The 17,220-nt window shown below is 41.8% G+C and overlaps 1 protein-coding gene across 1 annotated transcript in view; it reads right to left on the bottom strand.

The window, feature by feature from the left end:
- Positions 1-6,671: 6,671 nt before the first annotated feature.
- Positions 6,672-17,220, bottom strand: part of LOC147703285 (uncharacterized) — a 243,233-nt gene continuing 232,684 nt past the window's right edge. The window contains exon 11 of the mRNA XM_086929485.1: positions 6,672-6,716. Within this exon, the coding sequence (XP_086785611.1) occupies positions 6,672-6,716 (45 nt within the window). The remainder of the gene's footprint in view (positions 6,717-17,220) is intronic.

The following is a 17,220-nucleotide window of genomic DNA, read 5'->3' as shown; positions in this document are numbered from 1 at the left end:
TAACAATTGGAGGAGAGCAGATAATGAGAGCATGAGGGAGAGAATAAAGAGAGAGAAAGGAACATAGATGTGAGAACGAAGGAATCAGAGGGGGACAAAAAGAAAAGATGAGGAGAGAGAGTGTAAAAGCATAAATGGTGAAAAGAGAAAGATGGAGCGAATAATGGAGAAGGAGAGAAGGTGCATGTGTCATTGAGGGGCACTTCCACTGGGACACACTTGTGGTGTTTAATCGATGTATTGGCAGTGACTGCGCTTTGTTTATTTATGGAGAGCATTGCAGTGATGATACAGTATCTTGGTCCTCCGGATCTTACCGACCCCCAAAACCCACATGGCTCTATCCGATAGTGCACAGTGAAACTCTGCTGTGCTTAGTGTATCAGGAGAGAGAGGTGAATCAGGGACCATAATTGAACAGCTGGGTGAAGTCCATTCATCAATGTCACCAATTTTCTATGCACCAAGCATGCTTTCATCCCAAAATGACCGTCTGCACATACAGGTCTCTAGGTTTCCCACAAGGAGCATTAATTTTATAGTTTATCAAATATTGACAGTATTCCTAACACTTCACACACAGAAAGCTCATTGAGATAAATTGAAATTAAAATGTGGAGAATATTGGTTCTGTCGGGTACAGGAATGATTCTTAGTTTACTAAATAATAACGAAAAGCAAACAACAGTACTCAAGCCTTTCAGTAATAATCAATGAAAGGGAAAAAGAAGAAAGGACAAAAACCATGAATCAAAAAACAAAAAAACAAAAAACACAACAAAATTTAATCAATCAAAGTATGTATTTAAGGATAAATACATATATTCTTTTACATTTTATGGCATTGAAATTACATTAGAAGGCTGTCAGAATGCATGAACATACAATTTCTTCCAACGCCACAAGGGATGTCGTGAAAAAAGGTGCGAAAAAAGTGCTAAATGTAAACAAGATATAGAGAGTGCTGTACAAACTGTTGAAAGTGGTCATTCAAAGGACATCCATCCCTTGGTGCATTAAGCTCCGCGCCACTTGGGAGTTTAAATATCCATTTCACATGGGGTGGAGAGAATAGGGTCAGGATTTTCGCAAGCACATAGATGTTTCGACCCAACGAAGTGCGTGATTGACTGACATGCACAACGGGTCTTCCTGAGGACAAGGCAGGCAATACAAGGAACAGCCAGAATGAATGAAAGAAAGGTCTTCAGGGAATGGTCCATCGTGGGTTGGACTCAAAAGGCAATGACCGAAGTAAGATCCTTGATGGTGATAAATCGCATCAGTGGGGCAGCATAGTTCCGTAGCTCCATAGTGCTGCATTGAAAACCTGAAGACCTTTCTTTCATTAATTCTGGGTGGTCTCTATTTTTCTGACCTCATTTTTGCTGGATTTAGGACTCTATACTTTACCACTGCTAACCAGTGCTAAAGTGCTTGTCCTCTCTCCCCTAAGCATGGTACATTTGGCTTAACCCCAAATGGCATATATGATTTACTTTAAAGTCCCTAGTAAAGTGAACTACAGGGTAAGTAAATTAAATTCTACTAGTTGGCCTGCAGCACTGATTGTGCCACCCACTTAAGTAGCCCTATATCCAGGACTCAGGCCTGCCATTGTACAGCCTGCATGTGCAGTTTTATACTGCCACCTCGACCTGGCAAGATAAACCTATTACCAGGCCTAAACATTCCCATTGTATGCATATACGTCACCACTAGGATAGGCCCTGTAAGTCCTTTAGGGCAGGGTGCAATGTATTCAAAAGACTGGACATGTACTTTTAAGTTTAACTTGTCTTGGGAGTGAAAAACACCCAATTTGGTCACTACTGCAAGTCATATCCCTCTCAAAGGATAACATTGAAATTACCTTAGTACATTCTTTAAGTGTAATTTCCAATTATGAAGAGATGGACTTGTCTTAATTTAAAATCACCACTTATGTTGAAGTTGGATATGTTATAAGATTAGCAATTACTTACTTTAGCTATTCTGTGCCTGCTGCCTGTCTCTGAATACACGTCTGAGATGAGTACACAGATGGGTTTTGTGTATTCCCTCAAGACAGCCAAACACAAAGGGAGTTTAGGTGTGACTGATGGGTCATCCTGGGCAGGATGTGAGAGGGAGGCTAGCATTTACAACTGAAAGGGCTGTGTTCTGCCCCCACACAAATGGTTGTAAACCTCACTGTAGTGAGTCTGGAGCCAGGTCAGAAAGGGAGGACCTTGTCCTCTTTAAAGCTTTCTTTGAAGTCACCCCCACTTCAAAGTGTTAACTGGAAATAGGTACTGGCCACTGACACCATTACTTCAGTACACTTCTGGACCTGTGACCACGCTGCCAGGAAGAAGAACTGCTGTGCTGCTGAGAGGAATGCCACTCAGCGGAACTGCTGCTTTGCTGGACTCTTGCCTTGCCGTGCTCTTGCCTTGCTGAGCTGCCGTGCTGCCTGCTGTTCTTCTACCTGGACGAGAAGACATGGATCTGCCTCACTTCATCCCAGAGTGACTCCAAAGGATATCTTTCTATGGAAGGCTGTGATGGGGATATAATCCTGCAGTAGGTTAGTTGGTGTGGGGAATTATAAATAGTTGCAGTAGAAAGCGATCCAACCAGAAGACACTGTATGAACCTATCACAATTGATTTGCCTTGAAGTTTACTGAAAACATTACCTCTGTGCTGTTACAATGTTTTTGATATATATCTCTTTTGTTTGGTCATATGGATGTTAATTGAGGCTTTACGAGTATCTGACTAGTAGGTTTGAATTATGGTGATATTTTTATGGAGGGACAGACGTAGGGATTTGGAGGAGACAATCGAAAATGGATCAGGTAGGGAGAGGTAAATCGATTTGGTTGAGAATGAGTGATGAGTGTGGGATCTGTTCTGTTGAAGAATGGTTGAGCTTTCAGGAGCTGCCTAGGCAGAGAAAAGACATGATATTTAGATGTTCAGATGGATCTAGAGTTACAACATCTAATTTATTGGCTGTGATGAGAATAGCTCTAAGGGATGCTGGGCTTCAACAAGCATAGGTATGGAACTCATTATTTTAGGATTGAGGCATCAGCAGAAGCAGCTAGGTTGGGTCTGTCATGGCGTGAAATAAAGCATATTGCAAGATTGAGGTCAAAGTGCTGCGAAATGTGTGTCAGGAAAGAGTGGGGCTGTTTTTTGTTGTTGATATCCTGATGGCATGTGTTAATTTTTTGTTTCTAGGATATGTTTGTGGCTATACCATTGCAGAAAAGGTGACGTGGCTCATGGAACATTCGTTCATAAAATAACCAATGCAATTTGCTTTTCAGCAGTGTTATGGCAGAAGCCTTGGACTTCCTAGCAGTTACCACCTAAGGTTTTGGTGGGGGCAATGGTGGTATCAGGTGGTAAGGGGTTATTGTTATTGTTAGCTAAACTATTTACAAACAGAGGTTGTCCGGACATGTTTTTTATTCATTTGGGTGAAACCAACCTAGGGCAATTGTGCGGTTGAAGGATGATTTACAACTGACTAAAAATATATGATCAGGAGCTAGTGTTGTATGGACTGAGTTTGTTCCGACTAGACACCGGAGGGGTGCTTTGTAGTATTCGCCGGTACATAAAGCTAGGTGTAAACTTATATGGGCGATGAGAGTTTTTTGCCCGTCCATTGGGGTTACAGTTTTGTCTTACAATCACATCAAGGAAGATGGGAAGTATATTTTTCAGTCTGATGGGGTTCTTCTGCAAAGGTCTGGAAATGTATTTTACATGTTGGAGCTGTGGGAACTGTTAACAAACATTTGGCAAGAGAAACCGTGGTGCGGTTGAAGTTCTGTGTTTTTGCTATTTTGACTTCTGTTGGGTGGGATAGGAAAGCGCCTTACAAGTGTTTTCCTAGGTGGCGGAATTTTTTGGGGATGATGGAGTGTCAGGTGGGGGCACATCCGCCCCTGAAGGGGATGGGGCAACCCAGAGAAAGGGAAGAGGGTCTTTGAATATGTGGAGCAAGACAAAGGGGAATTTGTTTGGAGATGATTGTTTGGGTAGTGTGAGAGACAGAGGGATTAGGGAATGTATAGAAAGGGCTGCAAATGAAGTTCAAAGACTGAACTTATAGGGAGTTGTTTGGGGCTATGGTGCATAAGTTGAGGACTTTGAGGGAGCGGGATGTCAGGTTTTTATTATGTATTAGTGAGCAGCTTTATCTGTTCTGCATTCTGTAAATAATTACATGATGACATCTACTAGCCTGTCTTAAAGGTTCCTTTTATGCTATAACAGGTTGGTAGTTAAGTTGCATTGCACGGCTGGTACATTGAAACTTTCATTGGACTCATTACAGATTTTTCATAAATGCATTTTGTGGTGGCTGCTATGACTATGTTTATGACTTTTATGGATATATCTGCAGTAAAGTTAAGACTATGGGGAGCTCATTTCCAATGCACAGAACATTGACTGAGTACGGGCTAGTGCGCTTCTCCCAGAGCACTGCTTTATGTTTCGACAGAGTAACACTGGAATTAAAGAACAGTAGTTGCACACGGCGAGGAGGTAAGTTGAGCACTGATTTGAGGAGCACTGACCTCTTTCTGGTGAGGGGACCTATTTGACAGTGATCTGACACCAGCTGATACCTTGTTAAACAGTAAGAGGGTGGGAGCTCACGGCCTACAATCCCAGCACTCACTTCACCCTAATGCATCATGGCATAGTTTTAAGGTGCAGTTAACTGAAGAAGTATTATGTGGTTATCAGAACAGATAGAACTGTCTTGAGAAGTAGGCTAATACCAGATGCCAGGCAATCGGTCTTTATCCAAGAAAAAGCTAAATGTTGTCAATCTCAAAGTAGACTCCTCTCAAAAACAATTGTTTTTCAAATTGTTTTTCAAAGTGTAAATTGTTGGCTACTCCTTTGAAAAAGGGAAGGTGACAGGAATATAGATTCTAAAAGAAAAATTGATGGACAGAATGCAGAATAATGTCATACATTAACCCCAGTGTAGAGATCTGGGCCTAAATCCATCTTTTTTTGCTAACAATGCCATTCCAGTTTGAACACAGCCATATACAAATCAGTCTTAACCCTACGCCCAATGGGAACATTCCAGCCCAAACTGCCATGCCTGGTTCTCCCTGAACTGGAAACAAGCATCATAGGACCGGTTTCAGGGTTTCACCCCTCATCAGCCAGGATAGCTTGACTCTAGTGGCATGGAGAGCACAAGGGCCCACGTCTGGGCATACCCGTCTAACTCTGGGTTACAAATGCAAAAAGAACAATTGATGGACAGAATGCAGAATAATGTCACCGGTCTTAGGATGCTTGTTTCTGTTTCAAGGAACCTGGCTTGGCAGTTGGTGCTGAACTGTTCCCATGAGGCATAGGGTCAAGACTGATTTGCATATGGTTAGGTCTAAACTGGGGTGGCATGGTAAGCAAAAGAATAACAGATTTAACCCAGCTATCTTGACTGGGGGTGAATGTTTTGATGTGTTCTACCATCCGTCCATCAACTGGGTGTCTTTTGCTTTCTCGCACTATGTGTGCCGGGTATCCCCAGACGTGGGTCCCGGGCTCACTGTGCCACTGGATTCAAGCAATCCTGGCTGATGAGGGGTGAAACCTGAAACCTGTCCTAGAATGCTTCTTTCCAGTTCAGGGAAGACCTGGCTTGGCAGTTCTGGCTGGACGGTTGCCATGAGTCACAGGGTCAAGCATTATTTTCATATGTTCAGGTCTAAACTGGGGTGGCATGGTGAGCAAAAGAATAATGGATTTAACCCAGATCTCCTGACTGGGTGTGAATTTTTTGATTTGTTCTGCATTCTATCTATCAACTATGTGTCTTTTGCTTTCTCACCCTAAGTGCGTTAGGTATATCCAGACATGGGTTCCGGGCTCACTGTACCACTGGATATAAACTATCCTGGCTGATGAGGGGTGAAACCCCGAAACCAGTCCTAGGATGCTTGCTTCTGGTTCAGGGAAGGCCTGGCTTGGCCTTTAGGGCTGTTCCAATGAGGCACAGGGTCAAGACTGATTTGCATATGGTCAGGTCTAAATTGGGGTGGCAATGTGAGCAAAAGAATGATAAATTTAACCCATGTCTCTTGACTGGGGATGAATGTTTTGTTTTGTTCTGCATTCCGTACATCAACTGTGTGTTATTCTTTCCCAATGAATATAGACAGGGCATAAGTGTGAGTAATTGGGAACACAGAGACTTGGTGTGGAATGCCCAACATGCAGAGCACTGATGTCTGGCATGATATGAGCTGTTCACCCAATGAATTGTGCAAAGGCACTGTCCGGTGAAGTGACTGCTCACACAGTGAAGAGTCCAACCCCACTGGCACTTCCACCCCACAGTATGAGACAGTGCACAGAGAATCCCGATGTAGTGCATGATCTCTGTGACAGGTTCATACAAAGTCAAATTACTTGCCAGGCTTTAAAGTAGTTCCAATGCTTCCGTTCTCTATGATTTGCCAATCTACATCTGAATTTGCTTTCATCTTTAAATGGCTCTGTACATGGTTTCGGCAAGTATCAAACATTTTCTTTCCAGCAGCATCAATATTGTTGCATGTTCATTGAATTATTAATAATGTAAAAAGAAATGTTCTTAAAGAAAGGTACTCAAAGTAAAACAAAAGTTGGGAAAGTCTGTTAGAAGGCAATGCATTGTCTTACCAAAGAGTCAGCAACGGTATTCTAAAGATATGTGAGAAACAGGAGACGGTATATGCACATGATTAGTCATTGTATTAATCCACATTGCATGCAATAACACAAATAAATTAGGACGCAAGAATTTCTGTTGGCATTTAAAAACCTCCCACTTCCCCATGTGACAGCCCAGTGCCATTTTACATAGAGGACCCTGCATCTATCTACATCTGCAGTCCCACCACTCTGTAATTCGGATTGCTCAATCTCGGCCTGCCTGTCCTCAGTCAATTCACACATGAGGTGCCCTTAAAAGGCAGTCCCCGTTTCCTCCTCTGGCCTCATTAGCTCAATGAGCATGGTGTAGCATCAAGCTCACATGATACCTCTTGCGCTCCAATCTATCCCTGCCTTAAAGTCCCTTTCAGACTGGAGTGAGATCCCCAGCCCTGGAAGTGTGTGGGCATGAGCATTTGGGTCCACCATTGTTCAGAAGTTGCAATGCATTAACTTACCTGTCTGCCATTCTGTAAGCAAGATTGCTGGTCCTCTTTTGTGGTGCCTGCACCCTAAGTGTTGCATTTACCTCTCACCTATAACTTTCTCCTTTGGCTTCCTAGGAAAAGACAACAGTCTGTCTTTTTTAGGGGATTATGGCCACCGCAGGACTAGGGGACATCGATCGTGTTTTTAGGTCGAGCATTCGAGACATCTTGCATATATTTTTGTATATACATATATATGTGTATGTACTTTGTGGGATCTGGAGATCAGCCCTAGGACTTGCCTGCTTCAGCTTATGGACTTTTTTTCTGTTCAACCGCCTCTGTCTTGATAGAAAACGACCAGTAGCGGTCAGTAAAATACCAGGATTGCTTTCTGCTTGTTCAACTGCCTATTTAACTTTATTGATGGAAAGCGACCAATAGAGGTCAGTAAAATACCAGAATTGCTTTCTGCTTGTTCAACTGGCTTGATAGAAAACGACCAGCAGAGGTCAGTAAAATACCAGAATCACTTTAGCATTCTCTAGATTCCAGTCCATAGAAATTGTCTTCCATGAGCACCCATAGATAATAACATTTTTTTCAATCTTGTATTTTCAGTGATATGACCAATAAAAATAGAGCTTTGGACTATACCATTTCCTGCTGAAAGGCAATATTTCTCTCCATGTGCTCCCATCCCAGTTTGGTGCTTACTTCCCCTCCATGTTAAAGAACAGTAGATGTTTGAGCACCCAGGCTAATGTGCTGCATAACTAAATACATATAAGGTCCAAAAGACAATCCCGATTGCATTGCAAATGCTTGTTTCTTCAGCAACTCATTTACACCCTAGTCGAATTACTCCACTATTCCATATTGTGAGTAGTGAAAGTAATGTTGTCTTCCAAAAAACTTTGCAGATTGACCAATTTCAATATACCACTCACACCTGCAAAATAATTAGTGCCCATGATTCATTTTGTCCTGCTAACCTTCATAGATAGATAGATGTGATTATTGTGTGATTAATTAAAATTGTTACACATTTCAATCGCAATTATAAGATAAACTTGCAAAGATATGTTTTAACAAAACTATACTGTGTACTTTTCGATAAAAATGTTGTCGTCAATTTTCGTTTCCGTAGTAACTGGTTCAGGTAATTTTTTTTATTTGCTTTTTTTGGTACGTTTTGGAAAACATAAAATGTACAAATAGTGTGGCAACATACTTGAGCATGACATAACGGATGGGAAAGACGAACGGGAAATCACATTTCACAGTATTCAAATTATTAAAATACATTTCCGAGGTATGATGATTTGACACTGGTTGAAAACATATAATGAGATCACAGCGGCTTGCAGAAGCTTTATATGCCTTGTTTAGGATATGACAACTCGCCCATACATTACATCCATTAAGATACAACACATAACATCGCTAGATGTGGACTCACCTAAGAGTCTGGCCTCAATTTTAGCAAGTAAGTTCTGAAGGGATCCCAGAAATCTCGTTGATGGACTGTCGGTAGCACCAGTTTTGCATACTTCCCCGACCATTCCCCACATAGGGCCATGTCCTTCGGCCACTCCCTAAATTTCAGGGCAAGTCTGCTACCCCCATCTCATGTTCACTCTACTCAAATATAACCCAGTGTCAGTGAACTTACAAAATGATTTAATAAACTCTTTGACATACCCCAGCAACACCACAGTGGGAGTGAGGAAGCAGGCCTGTCATGTCATCTCGAGTAAGGCAGTTGTAAGGCTTCTTTGATTAAGAGAGTACCCAAACAACACCTGGCCTGAATAGAGCTGCTTAGGCTAAGAAAGCACTTTAATTAACATCTGGCTTGAATAGAAGCAAAGAAAGGTCATTTATACATCAAACTGGGAACATTTGCATTTAACTCTATGTACTTGAAGTGCCTTTGACATGTAGCAGCTTGTTGTTTGTGTTTTTTTTTAGAATACTATAAAGTTCTTCCCTTGCTTTGTGAATGAATTGTTTTTAATATATGTGTTTTGATGAGATATTTGTCTTTTTTATAATATTTTATGATATCTGCTGAATAAAGAATACATGATATTTTTATATGATGCTCTCGATTTCTACTTGGTGCTGGCGAGTGGCTTATGATTGGATGTGAGCTAGATATTGTTGTGTGCTTTATAAGGAGCCCAAATGGATCTTTTCATTTGACGACAGTTGTAAGGTGAGAACATAAAGTGTCCACTGCTGGACCCAACCATACTAAAGGAAAGAATCTGCTCCCTCAATACTACACCGCCTGCAAGTAGGGTCAACTTCGGGATAACGTGGTGCAAGATCCATTGGGGAGAGATACATTCTCTGTAGAAACTTATAATCAATTAATCTGTACCTCCCATTGGAGAAGACGTCTTTAGTTTGACGGTGGAAGAACCGCCATTGCTCATCAGTTATATCCTGTCCTGCATACAATCCTGATATGAGTCTGCATGATGGAGGGTTGGTTAGCAGGATATTCAACATCAGCCACTCCGGGGGCTCTTCTGGGAACAAATCACTGTAATAAGGACATCTAGCATAGTAGCTGGGACATTTGTGCAAGAAGTAAATCCACCAGTGTTACTATGTGTCTTTTTCCCATGGACTGTATAAACCCAGGAGGGTCGTCCAGTTGTAGCCCGTGGTAATGTCTAATGAGTATGTATTTGGAGTAAGGTAAAGGTATGCTACAAAGATCTGCTAATCGATTCTATGCCCGAACTGTGCACCGCAAAGTGTGACTTTCCTGAGCTGGCCTGTGGAGTTGGGTGTAGGAGACTTTTGGAAGGGGGATAGGAGCCACCAGACCTTCTCGAGAACAACATGGGGGAATGCCTGCAATTATGAAACCAATGGTGGATGTACTGTATTTGTGCCACCAGATAATAATCTTCAAAGTGGGGTCCTGCAAACCCACCATGTTGTTATGGCAGCGGTAGTATGCGCCAACCGATCCTGGTCTGCCTCCCTGCCCAAACCAACTTGATCATGAGGGAATGGAGTTGAGTAAAGAAGGCTTTGTTTAGAGGCACCGGAATGTTTTGAAATAGATATAGTAACTTAGGCAATACACTTATGTTTATTAGAGCAACTCACTCTCCATTAACAAGGGGATGGTTATCCTCTTGTTGATGTGAGGGTGTAAGGCCTGCATGTACCTTCCATACTTCGCCCTGATTATAGTGGGGATGTCAGCACCACAGAAGATACCTGGGGCCTCATATATGAGGCTGTGCGTCACTTTTACGCCGCCGGTGCGTCACTTTTTGTGACGCACCAGTGGTGTAAAAAATGCACCTTGTTGCGCCATATTTACAAAGTGACGCATCTAAGTAGAAGCATCACTTTGTAAACCCCTGTGCCACATTATACCTGCGCCAGGTATAATGTATGCAAGGGGGGCGTATTGACACAAGAAAGGGTCGTAGAAATAACGCTGTGAAATCTATGAGATTTCACTGCGCCACTTCTAGGACACAAATGCGTCAATTTCTTACGCCTGCCTCACATCAGGCGTAAGACTGATGCAGGCCCTTTCACATGGGGCTTGCCCCATGTGAAAGGACACATTGCTGGAGTTGCGTCACTTTTGTGACACACTCCAGCAATGCGTCACTTTTGCACCATACAGATACATCAGAAATACTGACTTATCTGTAACTCCTTGCGACATGATGCGTCATATTATAAATATGACGCATCCAGCATGTCGCAAGGAGGGTGCAATGAAAAGTGACGCATCGCTGTTTTTACTCAGGGATGCGTCACTTTTCATAAATGAGGCTCCTAGATATTTAGTCAGGTCAGTCCGCCATTGTAGCTGACAGGGCCATACCGAAACTGGTTCGGGTATAATGCCAGCTAAATATAAACTCTATCTCTGAACTTCGCCTGTATCAATCTTGTGGTGCTTCGCCCATTGATAGTATGCCCACCAACTTTTCCCAATCATGCAATAAAGTGCTGTTCTCTTGATTCAGTTCTTTCAGGGGGCAGTTAATAAAAAAAATCAGGCTGCAAGTCGATTAACTTCTTCCTGCACGCAGCATTCACTGGCCTTGTTCCAACATCTTTTGTTTAGGCTTCGGAAAATCGGAAGTAGCTGGCATCGTCTTTCTGTCTTCAATTTCTAGCAGATGCATACAATGTGACTGAGTGGCACAAAATAATAAATGCACCTTGATTCATGTCTGCGAAATAGGTTCTAACCCATGAAAGGTCACACTTTTATTTTAGCTTTTTGACCTATGATTTGGACCTCTGCATTACAGTGAGCTATTCCAGTAGAGAAAACGGTGTTACCTGCTGGGGAAAGGAAATCACTGGAGGAGAGTCTCCCTTCTGGTATTTACTGTCAAGCTTCCTGGTGACTAAGGATAGCCTGGCTGGATGTGCTATTTCAGGCTTCAGGAAGCTGGCCAACTCACTGAGCAAAAGAGGTAATGGCAGTGTACCTTGTAGGAGATAAGTGCCATGCAGGAAAGACAGAAATCTGTGACCATTTGGGTTGGTCCTTTAAGATCAACTGCTCTGTAGTGTAAACGGGAAACAACCTTTACAACGAAGTCATTACACTGCAACATCCTTTACATCGTATGTCATTATAAAGCTGCCATTACATCACATGTCACTACAACGCATGTCATTACAATGCATGTCACTACAACGCAGGCATTACATCTCAAGTCATTACAGCGCATACTATTACAACACATAGTACCCTTACACTATCTGACACTTACCCTGCTGTTGCACTCACTGGAGTTAGAATGGTAATTTTTACCCCAACACTATCCAACACTTACCCTACTGTTGCACTCACTGGAGTTAGAATAGTAATTTTGTACCCCTACACTATCCAACACTTACCTTAAATGCGATGTAATGGTATGTGTTGCAATGGTATGTGTTGTAATGGTATGATGCGATGTAATGGAATGCGTTGTAAAGGTGGTTTCTAAAAATGCGATCTAATGGCATGCAATGTAAAAGAATGTGTTGTAAAGGATGTTGCGATGTAAAAACAGGGTTGTAAAGGCATGTATTGTAAATGTATGCGTTGTAACGTCATACATTCGGTGTAAACTACTTCAAATTCTATGAAATCTATGAAATCTGTGTAGCGGTTGTGGTGAGGGGTTTTTGAACATTATGCTCATGTGAGCGATTTCCATTTTCCCACTGTTTCCTAGCAGAAAGGAAGAAAAAGGCAAAAAAAATAGTGCGGCTGTTCCTGAGGTGCCATGGCACCCGCACAAGTGGGTTTCCCAACAGGTTTCTTGAGCCTTCCGTGGCATAAATCACCCAGTAGGGAAATGACGCGTGCCCTGTAGTGGGCGCGCAGTAGGAATAGGACACCTGTGTAAAACAGGCTTCTTAGGCTTAAACTTTGTAGGGGCCCTAGGGGAATAAACCTCATATGAGAGGCTCATGGGTGCCATTGAACGTCTTTGGAGTAACAAGGGGGCATATTATCAAGCCTGTGCGCTAAAATTATCGCCGCTTTATCGGCCGAAAACGGCCGATAAAGCGGCGATAATGGGCTTGATAATATGCTCTATCGAATTCCAATCGAAGCACATGTTAGATGTGAAGACATCTAACATGGGCTTCGATTGGAATTCCACAGAGCATATTATCAAGCCCATTATCGCCGCTTTATCGGCCGTTTTCGGCCGATAAAGCGGCGATAATTTTAGCGCACAGGCTTGATAATATGCCCCACAGTATCTTAAGTGTGGCCAACGTTTTGTTGTTTCTGCAGGAAAATACTTTTTGACTGATGTTTTTGGCTTCCCATAAAATCTATTTGGGCTCTTTACTGAAAGACCTGATGTGAAAGACAGAGCGTGCACGCTTTGCTAAATGATTGAAATGTTAAGTTCAGAAACAGTTGCCCTTCCTTATTTATCATATGCAGTATCTCCAGGCCTGTGGGCTTAGCATCAAAATCTCTGAAAAGACAAATGTTGATATTGCTTCCTGTTTCAGGGAATGCTTTGGTTTTCCTGTTTAGGTCCAGCAGGTGCACAATTTGGCAATAGGAACTTCACAGATAAAGTCACCAGACTAACTTTTAAGTGATTAGATTTCATTTGTGATACACCTTTAAAGTAGATAAGACCGAGGAGTGGTTTAAATTCTTAATTCAGACAAGAGCATGTTCATATTTTCGTGTACTTTTTTGCAGTTTTTATATTCTGTGCATATGTGTGATTTAATATAGTAAATGGGGCAAGTATTCATTGTAATACATTTTCATTTCAAAAGTAAGTGCACTGTCGGGACTATATTGAGTGCTATTGGATGTGCTACTGAGTTCTGAGTTTTCTTTTCCCATCACCTCCCTGACGCAGCAGTGAACTTAGGGGCAGATCTATGAGGAAGTGCTGCAGCATGGCACCGCAAGCCCTTCTGATGCGCCACGCTGCGGCACTTCCGAAGCACCGGGATGCAACATATTTACAAGAATATGTTGCATCTCTTTGCTTTCCTCTTGGCTGGTGCACAAACTGCAGCCATGCACCACCAGTACGTCATGAAAAGTGACGTACTGGTGGTGCAGGGAGCTTGTAAATCTGGCCCTTAGTACCTAGAGCATCAAGTGCTGAATCAGTTTGTTTGATGTTGAAATTAGAGTAACAATAATACTGGAATCGACAGACACCAGTTAGTAAGAACCTCAGCTGGTGCAATTGAGCACCAGTAATACCTGGATGCCCTGGGACACCCCACACCGCCAAAACCAGCCCTCAGAATGTTTTCCTGCCTATGCAGTACCATAGAACTATTCAGTTCAGTTTACGAAACTTCATTCGGTATGTAAAAAACAACCATGAAAGTATTCAGGAGAAGATACAAAGCAAATCATATTGCACATAATTTTTGTAGAAAATTAAAAAAGGTAAGATAAAACAACACCCGATAAACATCATGATATCACAATTAACCATGCGAATGGCGGAGAAAAAATATTTAAAAAGATAAGATTTTCATCTAAATTCCACAAGTTCATCACTGTGTAGGTGCGACAACATTTCTATGTATAGTAATCACATTTATAATAAAAAGTGCAACATTAAGACAGACCTTAATATCATTTCGCTCAAACATATATTTTAGAGCAGCAATATTCTATCTGATACCTTGTGCAAGCAAAAGTGGTTTTAAGTAATAGCGTCTAAAACTTGAATAAAAGTCACAAAATAATATAAAGTGCATAGTGCTTTGCTTGCCCTAGCCGTCACATGGACAAGGGGTCATATCTGAGGGATACGTTTTCATGATGGGGAGGGCAACTAAATGATGAGCAAATTCCAATCTAAACCTGACTAGTACAAAACGATGCATTAAGTAAGAGGTATAAATTAAGTAATCTTGGCAGACATCCTTTAATGTAAGTGTTAGATAAAACATGACAGTTAATTTCCTTCTCTCACAGTCCATCGTGGCCTCCCTTTTATAAATCAGAAAGGTTTCTCGGATAGACAGTTTGGGAAGTGATATTATCGATGAGGGGTTAGTCGGGACAGGAGTCTTAAATAATTTATTATAAAAAATGTTAATATAGCTTAGCCAGGGACTGGTCAGTGCATTATCCATAGACAAGCAATCTAAAATAATTGACTTGGTAAAACTGATCTCGTCTTTGGACCAAATGGAACCCCAAAGCAACAGGGGACAGAGTGAGACTATATCTGTAAGATGTTGTAGCCCTGCCTCCCTATGAATAATCTTGGAAGAGGCTGAAGTAGGCAAACAATGTAAGCATTTGAAGAACTTATTTTCCTCAATCTGTAGTAGCCCCACTCACCGTCCCCATTTGTGGTGATAGAAAAAACCCTGGCCCTATAGATTGCTATAAACTCCTTAATCCGCCGGGAGCCCGACTTGCACCTAACATTTAAAAATTCTTGAGACCATGAGCCATTGCATGAAAATATGATACCTAGATAGCAAAAGGTATCAACAGTAACCTCTGGGGTATTGTCCATAAAAATGTTTCTACATTTCTTGTTCCTTGCCCCACAAATCATTGTATAGGTTTTGTTTTTATTAACAATACATTTTCTGGCAGCAAAAAAATCCCCAATTAAACGTTGAACCCCACCAGGGTCCTAGCCAATAAGACAGCATCATCTGCATAGAAAAGCACTGGTGGAGAACGCCCGGAAACTAAAGGGGCACCTTCTTGCAGTGCTTGTAAGGTCTTATCCACCCCGTTAATGAACTGGGAGAATAATAAAGGGGCAAGTACACCACCTTGCCCAATAACACATATAACTGCAATGTAGTTAGTACATCCACCTCGTGGACCATAGTATACCTTACATGCTAATTTCTCATATAAACTTGCCAGAAAGCAAATGATAGGCCTGTGCGCTCCCATAGTGAGAAGAGTTGACCAGAGAATGGTGTTTTCAACTAGATCGAAAGCGCTGCTCAAATCTGCAAAGCAGAGGTACAGTCTACCACCTTTAGCACATGCATATTTACCTATTAATAGGTCCAGATTTATGCATTGCTCTAGCTTCCCCACACCTTTCCTGAAACCAAACTGTACAGGTGAAAGTGTTGACCATGCAAAAGCCCTTTCTTCTAATCTCTTAAGTATGATTTTGCTCATTACTTTCACAGATGAGTCTAAAAGTGAAATTGGGCAATAATTCTTTGGTTCTGATTTATTAACCTTTTTGAAAATTGGGACAATAGTATACATTCCCCATGAAGGCGGAATCACTGTTGTTGAAGCCATATTAAAAACGGTTAGAATTGGGCCCCACAGATCGACAACGATCTTAAAAACATCTACTGGGACTCCGTCTGGACCTGGGGCTTTACCCCCTTTACTTATCATCAGGACCCATATGACTTCCTCTATCATCATATCTAGAGGTAAGTGGGACCAAGTCAACTGTTCCTTCCTTATAATATTCTCCATTCATGCAATTGTGCAATAGGACTACTCATCTGAAAACTTCAGATTTCTATGATTATCTTTCTTTCCCATGATCAATCATGCTTCCCCCTATTTTATCTCCCTGAGATGTGCTTGAGTGAAAACAGAGGATTCTGGATGCAGTATCTTTGCTATTGCATCCTGACTGGGGCCTCCAAAAGGCATTGATAAACCATAGGAACAGTCCTTTTCCATCCTATGCCAAGACTTTTTTTTCTCAGACAGATAGTACAATCAAAATACTGCATGGGCCTCCAAAAGGCATTGATAAACCCTAGGAACAGTCCTTTTCCCTCCAATGCCAAGACTGTGTTTCTTAGACAGATAGTACAATCAAAATAATGCATACATTAAATCAGACGGTCTCTTTTTCTCTCATGATGTTGTATGGAACAAAACTCGCTGCAGATTTTTTCACACTGTGAAAAAATGATAATATCCCACAGGAAAAACAGTTGGTTAAGAGTGCATAAAAGAAAACTTCATATCAGCATCTGCAAGAATGAAAAAGTCTTGTTTGAATGCTTTGACATTAATCTTCATAGTCACTCTTTCTCATATCTTAAAAATGTGTAGCATTCAATCTTGCACCTTATGTCTTCCATGCCTCCTTCCCTTCATCCTCTGCTTTGCCATTCACACATTTCCATTTCATTTCCCCCCTCTAGCAGTTTAAGTTGACTCTCCAAACTTTCCCTGACATTGCCATTGCTTACCTCTTCTCACTCTCAGATTCCAGCTTCCCATGCTAGTTTTACTGCCTCTCCTCAATCCCTTTTCCGACCAAAGGCCAAAAAAGTCTTTTGAGCTAGCTCTCCCAAACTATCCCTGAGAGTGTCTCCAGCGCCTCACAGGAGGTAACAGAAAGGGCCTCTCAAGCTAGTTCTTCTAAACTGCCCTTAGATCCCCTTCCCTGCCTTCCCCCTTCTGCTACCCCATCTACAGTGAATGTTGAAAATGTACCTGAAGTAGGTATGCAATCTGCCCCAGTGACCTCTTCACCTGCTCTTTCTTCACCCCTTCCCTTCCAACCACCCCCTTTAATGAAAACACAATTTGTCCTGACCTC

Source organism: Lissotriton vulgaris, chromosome 7, assembly GCF_964263255.1.
Source record: "Lissotriton vulgaris chromosome 7, aLisVul1.2, whole genome shotgun sequence".
NCBI classification, from domain to species: domain Eukaryota; kingdom Metazoa; phylum Chordata; class Amphibia; order Caudata; family Salamandridae; genus Lissotriton; species Lissotriton vulgaris.
The sequence above is the reverse complement of the archived record's forward strand: the minus strand, read 5'-3'. Positions and strand labels throughout refer to the sequence as shown.